We start from the raw sequence: 18582 nt of genomic DNA, 5'->3' as shown, positions 1-18582 counted from the left end.
AAAAAAAAAAAAAACGGGCAGAAGATGTGAACAGAATTTCTGCAAAGCAGACATCCATCCAAATGGCCAACAGACCCATGAAAAAGTGCTCAACATCACTCAGCATCAGGGAAATACAAATCAAAACCACAATGAGATACCACCTCACACCAGTCAGAATGGCTAAAATTAACAAGTCAGGAAACGACAGATGTTGGCGAGGATGCAGAGAAAGGGGAGCCCTCCTACACTGTTGGTGGGAATGCAAGCTGGTGCAGCCACTCTGGAAAACAGTATGGAGGTTCCTTGAAAAGTTGAAAATAGAGCCACCCTATGACCAGGCAATTGCACTACTGGGTATTTACTCCAAAGATATAAACATAGTGATCCGAAGGGGCACCTGCACCCCAATGTTTATAGCAGCCATGTCCACAAGAGCCAAACTATGGAAAGAGCCCAGATGTCCAAAGACAGATGAATGGATAAAGAAGATGTGGTATATGTACACAATGGAATATTATGCAGCCATCAAAAAATGAAATCTTGCCATTTGCAATGACATGGATGGAACTGGAGGGTATTATGCTAAGTGAAATAAGTCAATCAGAGAAAGACAGTTATCGAATGATCTCACTGATATGTGGAATTTAAGAAACAAGGCAGAGGATCATAGGGGAAGAGAGGAAAAAATGAAACGACGAAACCAGAGAGGGAGACAAACCGTAAGAGACTCTTAATCTCAGGAAACAAACTGAGGGTTGCTGGAGGGAAGGGGGGTGGGGGAATGGCGTGGCTGGTTGATGGACACTGGGGAGAGTATGTGTTGTGGTGAGCTCTGTGTGTTGTGTAAGACTGATGAATCACAGACCTGTACCCCTGAAACAGTACATGTTAATTAAAAAAAAAAAAACACCAGTCCCCTCACACCCATTAGGATAGTTATCATCAAAAAGGAAGGAACAGAACAGGTGTCGGTGAGGATGTGGAGAAACTGGAACCCTGGGCCCTGTTGGTGGGAACGCATGACGGTGCGGCCGCTACGGAAACAGTATAGCGGTTCCTCAAAAAACGAAAAGTAGAATTACCCTACAGTCCACCAGTTCCACCTCTGGATATATATTCCAAAGAACTGAAAGCAGAATCTTGAAGAGAGATCTTTACACCCGTGTGCACAGCACACTTTTACAGCAGCCAAGAGGGAGAAGCACTGCAAGTGTCCGAGGACAGATGAATGGATAAACGAGATGTAGCACAGACATAAAATGGACTATGACTCAGCCTCAGAAAGGAAGGGGATTCTGACACAGGCTGCTTCATGGATAGGACCCTTGAGGACATTGTTATGTGAAATAAGCCAGTCACAAAAAGACAAATATTCGATGATGCCACTTCTACGAGGTCCCCAGAACACTCACATTCCTAGGGGCAGAAAGTAGAAGGCTGTGTGCCAGGGGCTGGGGGCAGGCAGAAATGGGGAGTTCCTGTTTAATGCAGACCCAGCTTCAGTTCTACAGGATGGAAGGGGCTCTGGAGCTGAGTAGCGGGGACGGTGGCGCAGCAGTGTGAGTGTGGCTAATACCCCCGACTGTGCGCTGAAAGATGGTGACGGTAGTCAGTTTCATGTTACGTGTATTTTACCATAATTAAAGATAAAATATTTAAGAAAGAGGTTTTCAAGAAGCCTGCAAAGGCACAAAGTTGACTACAGTGTGCAGAGAGACAGTGAGAGGCTCACCGAGTCCTGCTGCAGAAGCTCTCATGGCCGTCCGGGGCCTGAATTTCATGATTTTTTAAAGTCTAAAAATCTAAGGGCCTTTTCTGTAATGTTCAGACCTAGAACTTTAGTAAAGGCAAAAACTTCTCTGGGAGAATGTTTCCCAAGTACTGTAGTTCTTGTATGTTTGTGCTAGAGAAAAACAAGGTTAGAAATTTCTAATTAAAAACCTCTTAACTAATTAGATTTTGCATTAGTATATAGTTTTAGGTGATGTAAGAAAACCCAGCCCCTCCCCCCTGAAAACCAGTATGACTTGCCCTGATGATAAATGATACTGTTCGTTTCTAGTTATTAAATTCTCTTATCTGATGGAGGCTCTGAGCCTACGGCTTGTTCTCTTTGTTAATAAGGGAGATTATCAAGCATTAAGAGAGGTGTCAAAGCAGGGTAACACTAAATTGAGACCCTCTCCTTAAAAGAGAATTAAAAAAAAGAAACCCAAATTTTCTGGGTGGTTCACGGTTAGATTCAAGGTTATTTGACAACTTGTACCACCTAAATTAAAATCATCTTTTGTGGGGCGCCTGGGTGGCACAGCGGTTAGGCGTCTGCCTTTGGCTCAGGGCGTGATCCCGGCGTTATGGGATCGAGCCCCACATCAGGCTCCTCCGCTATGAGCCTGCTTCTTCCTCTCCCACTCCCCCTGCTTGTGTTCCCTCTCTCGCTGGCTGTCTCTATCTCTGTCGAATAAATAAATAAAAAAATCTTAAAAAAAAAAAAATCATCTCTTGTGCCATGCTGTGGTGGAAACTATTTTCCTCTTTTTTTTTATTTTTAAAGATTTTATTTATTTGACAGAAACAGAGCATGAGCAGGAGGGAGGGGGAGAGGAGAAGCAGACTCCCCGCTGAGCAGACCCCCAATGTGGGGCTCAATCCCAGGAGCCTAAGATCATGACCTGAGCCGAAGGCAGATGCTTAATCAACTGAACCACACAGGTGACCCTATTTTCCTCTTCTTAGTAATAGAATTCCATGACTTACCTGTGTTCACAGCACTTAGCTATGGACTACGTTTCCCATCCTCCCTTGCCACCAGCTGTGGCCATGTGACTCAGTGGGGGCCAAAAGGAGGTGAGTAGAAGCACCAGGTATCCTATCGGAGTCCTGGCTTTAAAACATTCGACATGTATCACTCCTTCCTCTTTCCCCTCTTCCCATAAGCCGGAATGACAATGTGGCAGGATTCTGATTTAACCACACATGAGAATAAAACCACAGGAGATGGTGGAAAAACAAGATGGGAAGGACCTGGCATCCTGGGTGAGTTTGAGGACAGAGTTGCCCCACTGGCCTGGATTACTCACCCCTACTCTGCTGACAGGTGAGAGAGAAAGAAGCTTGCATTCTGATGTAAGTCCTTGTATTTGGGGTGTGTCTGTTAACAGCAGCTTTGCAGCTGTCCTAACTAATACCCATACTTTAGACAACAATGGTCTAACCACTTTCTCTGGAAGCTGAGGTTAAAGCGAGGGGTTTGTGGGATTGTTCTGGGGATCTGAGTCAGGCCCACGGACAAGTTCTTCGGCTTCCCCAGTGCCATCTCCCTTAAGCTTCCCAAACGCGGGCTGGAGAGCTAGCCTCACCCTCCCTCCCCGTGTCACCCCGAGATCTGGTTCTCCTTACCTGTCTTGGTTGCACTGTAGATGTTCTCAATAGGAAACACGGAGCCCAGTCCATACAGCAGGACTTTGGCCAAGGCAGGGATCAGCTGAGTGGTAGTAACCAGCACGTTGACACAGTTGGGCCTGAGGACGAAGAAGACCGTGGGTCAGAACACCAATGTGCAGCAAGGCCAGGCCTCCTCACCCCGCAGCATGAGCCTGGAGTTGGCAGGAGTTCTGGCGGCATTTGGAGCTCTGGCTAAGTCATTTTCAGGTGAGGGGAGGCCCAACGATCCTTCAGCTGTTCGTCTCTTTTAAGCCTGAGGCTGCCTGGCACATTGAAACGCAATCCTGTAATATTACTTACAGTGTTAAAGTGTAATACTTATTTAAAACAAAAGTTTCTTGCAAGGGCCCATGCTTACCCAGCCACAGCTGCCTGTCGGGTGTGAGTAATATGGATCAGATGTAGGACAACTGGGAGCGGCGAGGACTGGGGTAAACTGGAGAACACCTGCCGGTTCTGATATTTTGACAGAACCTAGAAACCTGGAGCTATGGATCACTTTCCCAGTCTTTGGGACAAAGCGTGTATCAAACAGGACACGTCAGTGGGGTGGAGCCAACTCGTGGGCCGCCATCTTGTCACCATTCATACGTCAGGTCACAGGAGTTTTGGATACTAGCCCAGTCTTCTTTCTTCTCTGGCTCAGATGATCTTGTTCAAGAGCAAGAGGCAGTTTATTGGGAGGCCTGGGGTGAAACTGGACCCTCCTTACCTTGCAGTTGCCCCCAGATGATCTGCGGCCTACTATAAAATGGTTTTCAGAGGGCTTTGTCGCGACCGGCAGGCACTGTGGGCAACAGCGGAGGGGACAGACCGACCTACTAGGTACAAAAGGTCTTTGGCTCTGCTGGGCCCTGAGACGTCTCAGCACCTGTTTGCTCAGTGGTGGAGCAAGGTGCCCACGGTACCGTGTGACACCTCAGCTTTCTCAAATGTCTGGAAAGTGCAAGTGAGAATTTGGGGAGTCCAATTCTCCAAGCATGGAAATGGAGGAGACGCCGCCCTCAACTGGGAGAAAGTTCAGGGGCAGGAAGGCCAATGGGGGCTCCCACCTACCGGGAATTGATGAGGTTGAGCGCCTTCAGAGAGTGGGTCAGCCAGAGGTCGGTCAGAGCTTCCAGCTCAGCTCTGAGCTGTAGCCAAGTCTCTCTTTTGGGAGCTCCTATCAAGCCTACGGACAAGGGAAATAAAGACGTGGTATTTCTCATTTGAGANTTTGGGAGGTCTGGGGGGGGGGGATGGTTAGGGAAGGGGAGTCTAGCTACTGGTACCCTAAGGTTTCGAATCAGATGAAACCCAAGGTCAACTTTGTCCAGTGATTTTAATCTTATTTTGGGATTGCCGTCGGGAGTGCCTTCTGTGTGCTCAGTATTGTAGGCACTGCACGTGCAGATGAACAAAAAATGCGGTTTATGGAGTTCATACTGTTACAGTGGAGACGAAAAAATAAAACGATTCACATTTATTGAGTGCTTACTGTGTGTATGGCCTGTGCTTTTACTAGGATTTATTTCATTCATTTTCACAGTGACCCTAGAGGGGGACACTTTTTCTTTTTCTAAATTGAGATATAATTGAAATATAACACTGTGTAAGTCAGGTGGAGAAGCTGAGGCTTAGTGAGGTCGACTGGCTCACCGCAGGAAGCATGGAGACAGGTGTGGCACCCAGGCAGCGGACCTCCAGAGCCCACTGCACGGGCTCTCTAAACCTGACTGTCCGTCTCTCAGCCGTCAAGGCCCTTAAGACAAAGTTCAGCCTCCGGAGCCCCTGCCCCTGCTTGGTTGCTTGTCTCATCTCTTGCCATTGCCCTGCCGTCCTTCCGTTCCCTCCCTAGTGGCCTCCTCTTTGCTGACACACCAAATACGTTCCTGCCTCAGGACCTTTGCACACCTCATCTCAGAACCTGGACCACTCTTCGTATCTCCCCTTCCCTTTTTGCCTAAGTCCTTTACACTTAGCTTCAATGTCATTTCTTCTGGAAGGCCTACCCTGGTCAGATCTCTATTTTACACTCTCCCAACACACTGCGTCTCTCCTTCATAGCACTTGTCACAACTATGATTTAAAACACATTTGTGTGATCCTGTGTTCACTGTCTGCTTCGGCCACCATGCCGCTGGCTCCATGAGGGCAGGGACTGAGCCGGTTTCATTCACCGCTGTGGAACCAGCCCCTGGGCGGCGCTGTAGCAGGGGCTGACGCATGGCTAGTGCCAAGTCCGTACGTGTTCAAGGGAGAAGGGCTTCGCGGCACAAAGTGCTGTGGGTGGCCCCTGGCTTTCTCTCTGCACCTTCCCCACAGCCGTTAGTAACAACACAGACTGTTGTGCACGGTTTACAAGATGCGTCCCGTGCATGCCGCCCCAGGCAGCCAGCTGGTCAACCCCTCCTACTTGGCACCTGCTAGGAAGCATGCTGCAAGCTTCTGTCTGCTTAGCCCCACCCCGCCGCTTCTCCCCAGGCTCGGTCTCCTTCCCCAGACAAGAGCAACTTCAAGAAGAGCTCGCTGCGCGGCGGCACAGTTCTAAGCAACTCCCATGGGTTCACGTTATCCTGACATTTATCCTAGGAGCTGGGCAGCGTCCCATTCCCATCTTACACCCGAGGAAACTAAGGCACGAGGGGGTGAAGTAGCCTGCTCGAGGGTTATAACAGGACGTGGCAGAGGGAGGCGTGACATCAGGCAAAGGCCTCTGAACCCAGCCCTGCCTCCCGATGTTGACTTGTTCAGCCTTTCCTGTTTTCATTATGTGTCTTGTGGATGTCTCTCTTTGAAGCACAATTTCCCAAACCTGGGGGTCCTGGGGTGTGTGGTGATCCCCAGGCTGCAGGCTGCGACCCTCACCAGGCTAGTTCTGCGATGCAGAGAGAGCTGGGGGGGAGGGGAGGGGAAGGCAGCATGCAGAAGCTGGGGCGGGGGAGGGGGCTGCCCACGGTGTCCTGCCAGCTGCAGGCTCCCCTCGCCTGTCGACACACAACACACGGGGCAATTCCCCTCAGCTTAGGGGAGAGCAGAGCAGCCTGACAGGAGCCCCGGGCACTTCCCGGGGCTTAACCTGGATGAGAAGCAGGTGGCCCCTGTTGGCCGACTCCATCTCCGTCTCCTCTCTTCCAAGCACACCTGCTCCCCTCCTCTCTCCACGTCAGGGTGGGCGAGCAAGCAGGCTGAGCCCGAGGCTCTCTGCCTCACTCTCGCAGTCCACAGACTTGGGTGTGAGAGGCCACGGAGTGTGGGCAGAGCTGGTGAAGCAGCCGGCCTCGGACTCCACCGTGGTGGCTCTGCCGCCTGGGCTGTGTGATGCTGGGCAGATTACTTAACGTCTCTGATCCCAGTTTCCACCTTTATGCCACACAGATGAGAAAAGCACTTACGTCATAGGGTTGTGGTAAAGAGCAAATAAGACATTAGATGAAAAGCCCTCATAACAGAGCCTGGCGTACGTGGGCGCTCAGTAAACATTAGCTATTGCCAGGACTGCATTAGGTCAAAGCCATGGACTGATGGTCTATCCGGCAAAAGCAGAAGACACAGTAAAACCTGAAAGACTCCCGAGCAAAAAACTGAAAGGAGCTAGTGATGAATGCGACCATATACTGAGTCCCTGCCTCAGGCACAGAGTCGTGACTTTTGTGACCATTAACAATGTTTCCATAACGCAGGGAGACCGAATTGTTTTTATCCCCATTTCACAGACTTAGACGCTGAAGCTCAGGGAGGTGGCCGGAAAGCGGAGGCTCTGGGCCCGGAAGTGGGTTCTGTCCAGTCTGAGAGCCTAGATTCCTGCCGGGACATCACTCTTTCTGGGGTGGGGGGAGGGAGCCAAGGGGTGTGCGGTGGACACTCCCAGCTGCCAACACAGAGCTTTTCCCTTTATGCGCCCGGAGCTGGTTGCACACATTTTGACAATCAAAACACACCCAAATGCCTCCTGGGGGAGAAGCAGTATCACCTGTTAAGAACCACGGGCCCAGAGAATCCCAGAAGCAGCGATCTAGGGCCTGGCGTTGCAGAGCCCGCCCTGCCTGCTGCTGCCCAAGCCCGCGGCTTTCACCTTGACCGCACGTCAGGGCCTGAACCTTGTGATCCCGACCTGGCTGCGGCCCAGACCATCAGAGCTAGAAGTGCCCCAGGTGGTTCCAATAGGAGAGCCCCGCTTCCGGTCCTTCCCCAACGTCAGTGTTTCCACAGATTACCTGGGAATCTTGTTAAAAAGGCAAATTCTGACCCCGTGGCCGGAGGGGGGCCCGAGAGTGTGACAACGAAGGTGATGCTTACGCAGCTGGTCCTCGGCTCACTGTCTGAGCAGCAGGGGCCGAAGCCACCTGTCCCCCAACTCCAGCAAGTGACCGAGTCGCCCCCCGGGCGTGTCGAACACAGGTGGCCGGGCCACCCCAGCCTCAGGCCACCCTTGATGGAGCTGTGCGGTGGGGGGCCGGCCCCCAGGTCCGCTCCACCGCTCGAGGGCTGCGGGATCCCGGGCAGTCTGCGTTGTCTGATTCCTCAGTCTCCCCCCGACACCCACCCCAAGTGAGGGCGTAGAAATGCTCACGTCCCCTTCCAGAACGCACCCCAAGGTGTGCACGGAGCCACCCGGTGTCTGCACGCGCAAGGGGCCATGGTCACCCTTGACCCTGCCTGGGCCCGGGGTGCGGCCTGAGCAGGGCAGCCCCCCCCCCCCGCACCCCCGGGGGCCCGGGCCACTCACCCCCGACGTTGTTCCTGTAGGTGTTGTACGTCTCCTTCACCCGCCGGTAGCGGAAGGCCAGCTTCCTCATCCAGTCCACGCCGCCGTGGACGCCGGAGCCCAGGCACAGGTTGGCTCCCGGGGCCGAGCTGTGGAAGCCGTCGGCGGAGAAGTTGTACGTGCTGGGGGAAGGGGGAGAGACACTGTCGGTGGGCGAGGGGGCTCTTCGCGGGAGACCGCAGGCCCCACGGAGCCCGGGAGCCCCTGCGAGCGGGGCCGAGCCAGGAAAGGCCCCGCCCCGCCCCGCCTTTGGAATTTGAAGCTAGGAGGCAATTGGAAAAAAATGGTTGCAGCTGGTTCATCCTGACAGAAGAGTCCAGGAGAAAACGTGTTGGTTCCCGTGACTTCGATCCCCAGATCGGCGCTGCTCCCTGTTCCCTGCAAGGCCTGGCTGCCGAGCGTCTCTTCCCATTCGGTGACATCTCCGTATCTTTCCACAGGAACCACCGTGATTTTTTTGATTTGTTAAGTTAGGCAGAGTCGACTGCTGGTGTTTTGCCGATACAATCCTCGCTCCGAACGCAGCGTGCTGGCCTGAGACGTGCTCTGTGCGGGCTGGGGACCAGAGTGTCCCACAAAGCTGACGACAGATGTGGCAGCTGGGAACTCGAACGGCAGAGTGTGGGCGATTCGCCCCCTACAGCAACCAGCACGTGGGAATGAAAACCCCACCGCGCCGGAGACCCCCCATCTTCCTTCCCTGCGCCAGAAGCTCTGCCAGAGGTTTGCAAAATCTCAACGTCTCAGGGGAAAACAGAGCATGACAGGGGATATGTGTATAGCATGACCCGAGGCTTAAACGATGAGTCTCTTCCTAGGGGCACCTGGGGGGCTCAGTCGGTTCAGCGTCGGACTCTTGATTTCGGCTCAGGTCATGATCTCAGGGTTGTGAGATCGAGCCCCATGTGGGGCTCCGCACTGGGCATGCAGCCGGCTTGAGATTCTCTCTCTCCCTCTGTGCCACCCCTCCAACCCCCCCAATGAATCTCTTCCTAGAAAAGAGGAGCAGAAGGAAACAGGTCAGTAGGGTTCTATGGCTGTCTCAGGGTGTGAGTTTGGCTGATTTACCCCCCCTTTGCACTATCTTGTGGTTTCTAGATGTTCTAGGATGAGCTGACGAGTGGAAACAGAAAGATGTTTTATTTTTTACGATGTGCTACAGCGGGAATGAAGCAACACTGGGAAACGGCATCTCACGTACCTCCCCGGACTTCAGTGCCCCCGCTGCTGCAGGGGTCAGAGGGCATTTGGGAAGCGCGAGGTGCTGGGTCCTGCTCCCCGCGGGGCGTGTGCCGTGGCCGGCGCCTGAGCATAGCGAGATGGGACGTGCTGCCGTCCCCCACCATTCTTACTCGAGCAGAGGCCAGGCCTTGCTCCTGGACAGAAAACTCCTCCCAGGGAAGAGGCTTCCGTGGTGACAACAAAAACTCTGCAGGAGCCACAGGAATTCCGGGGGCGAGTGTCTCCCACTCAACAGCTAACTGCACCCGGGGGGCTCCCTGGGGCAGCCACCGGGACACTGGCCCGGGTGACTGGATCCTCAAGGCCCCGGATGTGGACTCTGGTGCGCCTCCTGAGCCGTCTGCAGCCTCGTGCTGAGCAGCAGAGAACCTGGGAGCCACAACAGTCCATTCACCCCGCCATTCCTCCTTGGTCGTGGCCTTTCCAGCAGCGGCCCGCTCTTCCTTCTCAGTTGCTTCAGAAGTCTCTGTGGAAGCCGAGATCAGGTGCTCCCGTGGGTGCTCCCAGGAGATGGGTGCCACGGACGTGCAGGACTTCCCGGGCCAGCCCCGCCACACTGGACCCGCCACGCGAGCTCCCCTGGTGCTGGCTGGGGCAGCGCGGTCCACGGGGCGCAGGGGAGAGTCTGTGACCCAGAGCCATGGTGGCAGGTTAGCAGCTCTGGGGGCTGCTGATCGCAGGGCTGACCCCCGTGAGAGGCTGGTGGTCAGCCCTGGGATCAGCAGCCACCGGAGGTCGCGACTCCTGGAAGGCTGTCTGGATCTGGTTAGCGAAGGTTCCAGGAGGGAGGCGACCAGCAACGGGACCGGCCCCCGCGGCGGCAGGACGACACTTCAGCACAGCTCGCCGGCCAGGATTCCCAGAGGCTAGGACACGGACGTCAGCCGGCTCTTCAGTGGCAACCGCGTGATGGGCTGCCAGCAGCTTCTCCCACGTCCTCTTGAGATTTATGACGTACGCGCTGATCCTCTTCCCTCCGTGCACGTACGGTTCCGTGCAGAAGGTTGGCGTCTACGTGAGTTCCTGCTGTGAGGAATTTGAGGACACCCTCCTGCTTCCGGGGCAGGACACCAAGGGCTCCGGACACGGTGAAAGTTTCCTTTAAGTTACGATGGGAGCCCAGGACTGAGCCTTATGGACCCGTCTCTGAGTAGTGTGGACAGGCCAGATAATTGATTCTTGAAAAAGAACACATACTAAAAACTCCGAGGACACCCTGGGGGAGGTGCCCAGATGTTCTGCCAAGAGAACAGGAGGGCAGGGAAGGATGTCCGTGAATCCTACCTCCCCCACAAACCAGCTGTGTGAGGCTCGGCAGGTTACTCAACCTCTCTGTGCCTCCCATTCCCCAGCTGTGAAAGGGGGATGAGGAGAAGAGCACGTGTTCCCTAGGGTAACTGTGAAGGTGAGGGGGTTTGTGCACGCACGGCGTCGGGACGGGGCGTGGTGCAAAGTAAGGGCATGGCTAAGGTTGCTTTCTGCTGTGGGCCGACAAAAACTAAAGAAGGGGCATTTGATGCTTGGTGCCTGGCACACAGTAGGTACTCGGAAGAGATTTCTTTTCTTTCTTTTTTTTTTTTTTTTTTAAAGATTTTATTTATTTATTTGACAGAGATAGAGACAGCCAGCGAGAGAGGGAACACAAGCAGGGGGAGTGGGAGAGGAAGAAGCAGGCTCATAGCAGAGGAGCCTGATGTGGGGCTCGATCCCAGAACGCCGGGATCACGTCCTGAGCCGAAGGCAGATGCTTAACCGCTGTGCCACCCAGGCGCCCCTCTTTCTTTTTTTTTTTAAGATTTTTTTTTGTTATTTATTTATTTGACAGAGAGACGGCCAGCGAGAGAGAGAACACAAGCAGGGGGAGTGAGAGAGGAAGAATTAGAAGTAAGGATGAAAGTGAACTTTAGCATGAGCTAGAATATTCTACAATGTTTTGAAAGAGAAGGGATTCACATACTTATCATATAATTAAAAATTAAAACAAAACTTTGAGGCGCCTGGCCGGTGCAGCTGGAGTGTCAGACTCTCGATCTCGGGGATGGATGTGCGAGCCCCGCGTTGGGTGTAGAGGTTACTTAAAGATAAAATCTTTAAAAAAAATTCAAACAAAATTTTAAAGATGCCCAGATGTTTCTGAGGAGAACCTTGAGAATACTGATCTACTCCTTGAGAAGTCTCATTGTTTCAGGTTTTCCTAAAATCTGCCTGCATGCTGCCTTGGAGATGGTTCTGAACTGCATAGGTGGGACCTTTTTTCAAGGAATTTGATAAAAACTGTCTGAAAGAGGTGGAAAAGTCTGGAATAGCCCAACTGTCCCAGGAGTTAAGTGACACAGAGTGTGACCCTGAGCCAGACCATCTTATCCAAGTAGAAAATGTTTTTCCAGGATTGCAAAGACTGAGAAACTAAGGGAATATAACCGGTGGAGACTCAGTGGTAATTAACATGAAACACATCCACAGTGAGGGCAAGGGAAAGCCACTGGCTTTGTCTCACCCGATGCCGAATCCATTCTTTTTTTTTTTTTTTTTTTTAAAGATTTTAGTTATTTATTTGACAGAGAGACGGCCAGAGAGAAAGGGAACACAAGCAGGGGGAGTGGGAGAGGAAGAAGCAGGCTCCCAGCGGAGGAGCCTGATGTGGGGCTCGATCCCAGAACGCTGGGATCACGCCCTGAGCCGAAGGCAGACGCCCAACGACTGTGCCACCCAGGCGCCCCCGGAAGAGATTTCTTGAATGAATTCATGGAGAATTTGGTGTCTGCGGGGAAAACCATTCTTAGATCGTGGGTGCTGGAAGTGAGGTCCCCAACAGCTCAGCATGAGACGGCTGTTCGGAGGAAGCTGCTCTCAGTCCCACGCCAGCCAGCTACAGGGGAAACGTTATAAAAATGGAACCCCGGGTGCTCACTGCCATGAAGGGAAGTGTGGTTCCCAGCCATGACGTCGTGGAAAGGACACAATTAACCTTGATCTGGGGTTTATTTACTCCATAAATAGAGAAGCCCTGGCTGGCACCGCAGCCTTGCTCCTTGCCAGTCCTGACTGCGAGGGATTTTCAGAATGGCTAATTAGTGTGAGGCAGGCGCCTGCCTAGCCCCTCTAGTCGTGCTGGGCTCTAGAAAGACTTCCAGGGCCCAGTAACAGAAGCTTTGATTTCTTTTTTGAGAATAAGATGGAAGACACATCGAGGAAGCAAACACTAAGTGGAAGTCACTGGTCCCATAAGCAAAACATCATGTTGTCTAATAATAGTTTTGATGGGCCGAGAGGCATCGGGCTGGGATACTTTTGGATAAGCACAGATGAACGACGGTTCCATTTTTATAAGGTTTTCTCAGGGGCAGGCCTGGAACATTCCAGCCACATTCCTCTGAAAGCTGGCTCGTTTCGAGCAGTTGGGTACCTTATTTCTGGAATCCTTGTCCTAGGAGTGTTTTCCCCTAGAAACTAGACATACCGCTTACTCAGTCAAGAAATATTTTTTTGAGTATCGACTGTATCAACGTTTATATTAAATAATATATGTATGCTAATGAAGCAAACCTTTGAGGAAGGGGTGCCAAACTCTTCGTGGTGGTGATCCTGGGAGGCAAGGTCAGAAGTGGTGTTCGAATTTTTTACAATATGCATTCATTACTTCAGGAAGCAGACAAAAAACCGTCAAGAGATAAACAGAAGCAGAGTCCCAGACAGTCTGTGGAAACCTCAGCCTCTGTGATTGGAGGTGATGCGGGGGAGCTGCAGGGTGGGGGTCAGGGCTGCGACCTTGGGTTCCGAGCCAGGCAGGTCCACTCGTCCTGATAGCCCAGCCCGCCCCTCCTCTCTGCGTCTGGTGAAGAGCACAGTAACCAATCAAAAGGGGAAGTTTGGCTCCCCAGACCCCTCCCCTACCTTAGATCTTGCCCATTGTCATCGGATGAGACATCGTCAACATGGATCTGGTCACAATCCTACGGAGAATGTAGCAAGGAGAGAAAAGAGGGAGAAGGATGACTGGTTAACCTGAGGGAGTTTCTGAGAGTTGGTTTCATAAGCTGAGCACTGCCCTGGGAGTCAGGAGTCCTGAATTCTAGCATGAGAGCTTTGCCACTAAAGGTTGGGTGATTGCTCATTAAGTCTCATCCCTTCTTTTGCCTTGGGGTCCCTTATAAACGAGCAGGTTGGCTGTAAAGGGGAGGGGGTGACCATATAATTTACCATGCAAACCCAGATAGTTTTGCAAGTAAAGGGGGCTGCTGTTAAGATTACATTGGGAGGACAGGCACAGAGCAGGACCACCCCGCTCTGCCCCTGAGTAAGTGAGGACATGGGGACACCCTAGCCCCACGGTCGAAGCCTTAAGCCTTAATCCAGGTTGTGTCCTCTGCTCGGAAGGCTCTTCTGCCTTCGTCCGCTTAGGGAGCCTTGTAATCGTCAAGCATTCCCTTCTGGAGGTCCCCCCTTCCCCAGCCTCCTCTGTGTCCCATGCTCTGTGATCAACATTGATTGGTACTTATTATAATGTATCATGTATAATGCTTGTCACTCAACAGACTCCAGTGCCATGCTGCTTCCCGCCGCTCACAGATCTCTCAGTTCTCTCTGGGGAAACACCTTAGCACGTGTGAGTTAAGACCTAGGGGAGGGGATGACGCAGGTGGGCACATGACCCAGGCCCGACCGATCGGAGAGACCCGGGAGCCTTCCGGCTTCAGTGATTGTGTCAAAGACAAGCATGTGGTCTAAACTGGACCAATGAGAGCCGGCCTGGGACTTCGGCTGAGACCTTGGGAAAGGGGCCTCCCCTTCACTGCAGCCAGCAGATGGTGGGATTAAGCCTGGAGAAAAGCAGATCTGAGAGCTGGAGACAGGGATGAGGCCCTGATCGCAGTATTGGTTCCCTTGGATCGAGCCCCGCTGAAACCAGAAACCAGGCCACCCTGACTGTGGCAAGCTGCATAATGGCCCCCAACCCCGAAATGTCCATGCCCTCATCCCAGCGTCCTTATATGGCAAAAGGGACTTTGCAGGATATGGTTAAGTGAAAGGTCCTGAGATGGGCACGTTTTTCTGGATTATCCGGGTGGGCCCTAAATGTAGTTACAAGGGCTCCTGTCAGTAAGCGGCAGAGGCATATCTGAAGGCAAACAGAAGGGGACTGGGGTGGAACTGGGGTGCTCGGGAGACGGAGGAAGAAGCCACAAGCCCAGAAATACAGGTGCCCACTAGGCACTGAAAAAAGGCCCGGATCCCTCCCCTCAGAGCCTCCAGACGACGTCTTCGGCGCGGCGAGCCTGATTCTGACCTCTGACCTCCGGCGCAGTGAGAGAACACACTCGTGCTGGTTTAAGCCGCCGAGTGTGCGGTCATTGGTTACACCCACCCCAGGAACGCCCCCGGGCTCTTCGGTTTACGCTAGTGGAGTCGGATTTCTGTCACTTCGCAACCAGGTGACACAACAGCCTCCACGAAGCCCCGCGCAACACACACATCCGTCACCTCTGCCTCCGTCCTGAGGTCCCCCCAGGTGACAGGATGGGCACGCAGAGGCCGTGAGCCTGCTGCGCCCGCTCCCGCGGGCCTGGTGAGCCTCAGGCTCCGGCGTCTGACCACCTCCCGGCTGTGTGACCTCGAGCCCGCGGCATAACCACCCTGAGCCTCAGAGGTCGTGCTGGGAAACGCGGGACAGCGGAGCCTCCTTCACGGGCTTGGCGTGAGGAGAAGGGGGTGCTGGGCTGAACGCAGGTGTGGCATGGATGGTAGTTTCTACTATTGTGTTCAGATTTATAAATGGCCACATTTTGGTTGCGAGGTAATTTCAGGAGGCAGGTATCTCCCGGAAAACACTGCTAGGGAGAGGAGAAGCACGTGGAACTCTGAGCATGACTTCTAAGAAAAAAATTGGTGGTGACATCTCTGGACTCTTGATGGGAGGGTAGAATCTGGAAAAAAGGTGTTTTCAACATTTTGAGCACATCTCTTCTTACATAAGGAAGAGGCCTGAATTTATCTTAGAGAACAGGAGCTCTGGGCGGGGGGCGAGGAGGGATGATAGGAACCCCTTCCCGCATTAATTTTTTTTTTTTAAAGATTTTATTTATTTATTTGACAGAGACAGCCAGCGAGAGAGGGAACACAAGCAGAGGGAGTGGGAGAGGAAGAAGCAGGCTCATAGCGGAGGAGCCTGATGTGGGGCTCGATCCCATAACGCCGGGATCACGCCCTGAGCTGAAGGCAGACGCTTAACGACTGAGCCACCCAGGTGCCCCTCCCGCATTAATTTTTAAAAGACATACAGGGGTAACCCTGTTGTTATGGAGATGTGGGGGTGGGGACAGTGGCATTTGGGGCAGCCTAGGCTACTCTGTGGGGATCGAGGCTGGAACCCGGGACAAAGGGGTGGTGTGGCCACTAGTCTCTCTCTGGTCCCCTGAATGGGCTTTGGCTTGCAGAGGGGTTTGCCAGAGGTGAGGATCGCTTCCAGAGCCCCTGGCAGACTCTGGCCCACAGCTCTGTGGCTAAGTATGACTCAGAGTCCCTACCCATGGGACCTCTCATATCCATGGGCTGGGAACAACGCCTGGGCCTGGCTGGAAAGGGCAGTGGGGAAGTTCCACCATGTGGGCAGGTGGTAGTCAGAGCAGATGGCAAAGAACATGGTGGATGTTAAGTGGTGAACCCAACTGAGAAGCTCTTTGGAGCGCTGGGAAAAAACTGGGGATACTGAGTGACCACTCTTGAGCGAGCTTACACCCAAGCCTCTACTGTTCCTCATTCCGCATTCCCTTTCTTTCCATGTGCCCGGGATCCCCATCGATGCTTGGTGGTCTCAGGTCTACTGGATGCCCCTCCCCAAGAGGGACCGTCCTTTCCCAAAATAGTCGAGCACGATGGTACATCCCAACTTGGACGATTCTATAGTCACGCTGTCTAATACAGTAGCGATTAGCCCCATGTGGTTATTGACAGTTATAGTTAAATAAATTTATATTCAAGAGCTTAAAAAATTTAGTTCCTTAGGCCTATTTCAAGTGCTCAGGAGCCACATGTAGCCAGTGGCTACCGTACTGCACAGCACATGAACTCCCATCACCACAGAAAATTCTAGTGCTGCTCTTGAGGGGTGAAGGAACCGGGCCGACAACTCTGCTGTGTTGATAAGCTCACCGAGGGAAGAGCTTGCAAGCTGGCCTGGAGACGTGGCTTATGCAGCCCACACTATGCTTGAAACATTTTTTTGAAACAGAGGCCAATATGTAAACTCAGGGGACCTCTCTTTCTCTCTCTCTCCCTCTCCCTGCTTGTTCTCACTCTCTTTCTCTGTCTTTCCAGATTTTCAGCTACTCTGAGACTGTACATGCCCTGTCCCATTCTTAGCCCTTTCCAGGGCTCTACAGGCTCGTCTGGGTTTTCTTCCCTTCACGTGACCTGCTTAACATGGCCCCAGTGGGCATGCTAGTGGGAGCCCTCCGAGCCACAGAAATCTTACACCGATGGAAGAGTCCTCTACCAGCAAGCCTGATGTGTCCATGAAAACGGTCTTTAAAAGCCAACGCTGACTTTGAAGACCCAGGCACAGAGAAAACAAAATTAGAGCAGACTTCTCCCCCATCCATTGCTTTGCCTGGAATTGGAAAAACACCTCCCTGTGCCCCCCAGCCCTTGCCTCAAGCTCGAAAGCTGCTCGGGGGTCACACGGGCTCAGGCCCCCGGGCAGGGTTCCCTGTGCTTTCCCTGATGTCAGGGGAAAGGCATGTGGGAGGCTCTGGTTTTCTCATTTGCAAGGGGATCATTGGGGGTGCTAAAGTGTGACAACAGTAGCGATCACATTTCGGACTTAATAAAATACCAGGACGCTCAGCTAGACGCTACCTCATACTCCACCAGCTGACCCGGATCCAGTTACCCGCTGAGCCTGGGCTGGCAACGAGGGGAGTGGGACAACGCAGAGGATGGGAGCTCGGGGGGGGAGATCCTGTGCCCCTCAATTCTCCTGCGTGGGGGGCAGTCCTCGAAGGTGGGATGCTGGCTTTTCACAGCCTAGGGTGCTTCTGGCCTCTTCAGGCTCAAGTGTGACCATCCTGGGGGGTCCGGGCAGGACCTGCTCGTAAAGACAGAGGAAGGGTTCCCATGCCTCGACCTAGTTGAGAGGTTTGGGCCTCCGTGCAATCCCAGCCGTGAGGAATTTACACTTTTGGATCCAGAGAAACACCCACACGTCATCTTGGGCAAGAATATCCATCATCCCAGCGAGAAACAGGAAAACGCCTAAAGTTCCCTCAACTGGATCAACGCTAAATAAAATGTGGTATGTCCATTCAGTGGAATCCTACCTGGCAGGGGTAGGTGGGAAGAATGAGGTAGCTTTTTGTGTTAGCACATGGAAATATTTCCAAGACATCCTTTGTGTGGGGAAAAAGGCAGGCTGGAGAAGGATACATCCGGTATCACATCATATATATACGTGTGTGTGTATATATGTGTGTGTGTGTGTGTATATGTGTGTGTGTGTATGTGTGTGTGTATATATACGTGTGTGTATATATATGTGTGTGTGTGTATATGTGTGTGTGTGTATGTGTGTGTGTATATATATGTGTGTGTGTATATGTGTGTGTGTATGTGTGTGTATATATATGTGTGTATATATGTGTGTGTGTGTATATATAATCTACATATGTGTGTATATATACATACATACAGTTGACCCAGGAACAGCACGGGAGCTTAGGGCGCTGACCCCCAAGCAGTCAAAAATCTGTGTATAACTTTTGACAGCCCCCCCAAACTTAACTACTAATAGCTGCTGTTGACCGAAGCCTTACTGGTAGTATAAACAGTCGATTACCACCTATTTTATATATTATAGCTATTGTATACTGTATTCTTACAGTAAAGTGAGCTACAGAAAAGTATTAAGAAAATCGTAAGGAAAATACATTTGCAGTACTGTGCGGTATTTATTTAAAAAGCTGCAAGTATGTGGATCCGTGCTATTCAAACTCATATCGGGGCTCCTGCATGGCTCCATCGATTGAGTGTCCGACTCTTGATTTCGGCTCAGGTCATGATCTTGGGGTCGTGGGATCGAGCCCCACATCAGGCTCCGTGCTGAGCATGGAGTCTGGTTGTTCCTCTCCCTCTGCTCTTCCCTCTGTTCCCTCTCTTTCTCAAACAAATAAGTA

At 52.4% G+C, this 18582-nt stretch overlaps 1 protein-coding gene across 2 annotated transcripts in view; it reads right to left on the bottom strand.

Moving 5' to 3' along the window:
• The window catches only part of EYA2 (EYA transcriptional coactivator and phosphatase 2), a 282437-nt gene that overhangs the window by 29365 nt on the left and 234490 nt on the right, over positions 1-18582 (bottom strand). For both annotated transcript variants that reach the window (XM_040638425.1, XM_040638424.1), the window contains exons 11-14: positions 13310-13368; positions 8135-8295; positions 4483-4597; positions 3382-3503 (exon numbers count right to left, since the gene is read on the bottom strand). In XM_040638425.1, coding sequence (XP_040494359.1) covers positions 3382-3503; positions 4483-4597; positions 8135-8295; positions 13310-13368 — 457 coding nt within the window. The remainder of the gene's footprint in view (positions 1-3381; positions 3504-4482; positions 4598-8134; positions 8296-13309; positions 13369-18582) is intronic.

This window comes from Ursus maritimus, unplaced genomic scaffold (assembly GCF_017311325.1).
Source record: "Ursus maritimus isolate PB19 unplaced genomic scaffold, ASM1731132v1 scaffold_22, whole genome shotgun sequence".
In the NCBI taxonomy this organism is placed as follows: Eukaryota; Metazoa; Chordata; class Mammalia; order Carnivora; family Ursidae; genus Ursus; species Ursus maritimus.
The sequence above is the reverse complement of the archived record's forward strand: the minus strand, read 5'-3'. Positions and strand labels throughout refer to the sequence as shown.